The following is a 1,045-nucleotide window of genomic DNA, read 5'->3' as shown; positions in this document are numbered from 1 at the left end:
ACACACACACACACACACACACACACACACACACACACACACATATATATATATATGTATATAATTATCTGGCTGAGTATCCACATTGACAAGTTCTGCCTCATGAGTCTATACTGTAACTTCATAATACAATGTCCATTCGAGAGTCTGACAGGGCTGATGCCATCCGTACAACACTCAGCGAAGGTGATGATACGAACAACGTACATGAAATACACAGTGAGAGCAATACTACCACAGATCAACTCCACAGACAACAAGGGATAGGTAAAACGACATTCCGATCAAGGAATGCATATGATTCGGCGCCTACATCTGACGGAGCTTATGCTGCTGAGACAGAATTTGATACATGTGTGGATGCTGCTTTGGCATCGGCCGTGCGATCGCGTGCACGCACGATTGGCGGGGTAAGTAGTACACCGTTGTTATGTATGTATTTAATGTATTGTACTATTGATACGCTTGTAAGTAGAATATTATTACACTACAGGTGGGATTGTAGGTTGAATATTGCTTTGGAATGTTTTGCTGTATACGCGGACTTGAATCACGGAAGCTGTATATACGTTTTGGTATATGTATTACTCGCCCACGATTGGTGGGGTAAGTAATACGTCGCATATGCTGTTGAAGGTGGTAAGATACGTTGAGAGACCATCTGGCGAACGATTGTGATGCTGTCTGTGCAGCTTGTATCACACCATGAATGTGTGTTTAAGTGGTTTGGTACGTTGTGAGTCTATTTGGCTAGTGGAATGTTATTCAGTACGTTTCTTTGGTCGTATGTGTTTTCAATTGAAGGGGCAAGTGTTCAAACGTTTTGGGGTCACGACGGATCCATATGTTCTTTAATGTTCAGATATAAGTCATTTACACATACCCATAGCACAAACACTCTCACAAACACAAATACACACAAACACAAACATTCACACACGCACAAACACACGCACACACACACACACACACACACACACACACACACACACACACACACACACACGACACGACACACACACACACACACACGACACACACACAC

The 1,045-nt window shown here is 42.8% G+C and overlaps 1 protein-coding gene across 1 annotated transcript; it reads left to right on the top strand.

Moving 5' to 3' along the window:
- Positions 1-131: 131 nt before the first annotated feature.
- Positions 132-410, top strand: SARC_17071 (hypothetical protein; the record flags this gene model as incomplete). Its single annotated transcript, XM_014288829.1, has 1 exon — positions 132-410. A coding segment is annotated over one exon (279 nt), but the record flags the coding sequence as incomplete, so codon positions are not given.
- Between the last annotated feature and the right edge of the window lie 635 nt (positions 411-1,045).

Source organism: Sphaeroforma arctica (assembly GCF_001186125.1).
Source record: "Sphaeroforma arctica JP610 unplaced genomic scaffold supercont1.9658, whole genome shotgun sequence".
NCBI classification, from domain to species: domain Eukaryota; class Ichthyosporea; order Ichthyophonida; genus Sphaeroforma; species Sphaeroforma arctica.
Note: the sequence above shows the minus strand (reverse complement) of the source record. Positions and strands in the feature narration are given on the sequence as shown.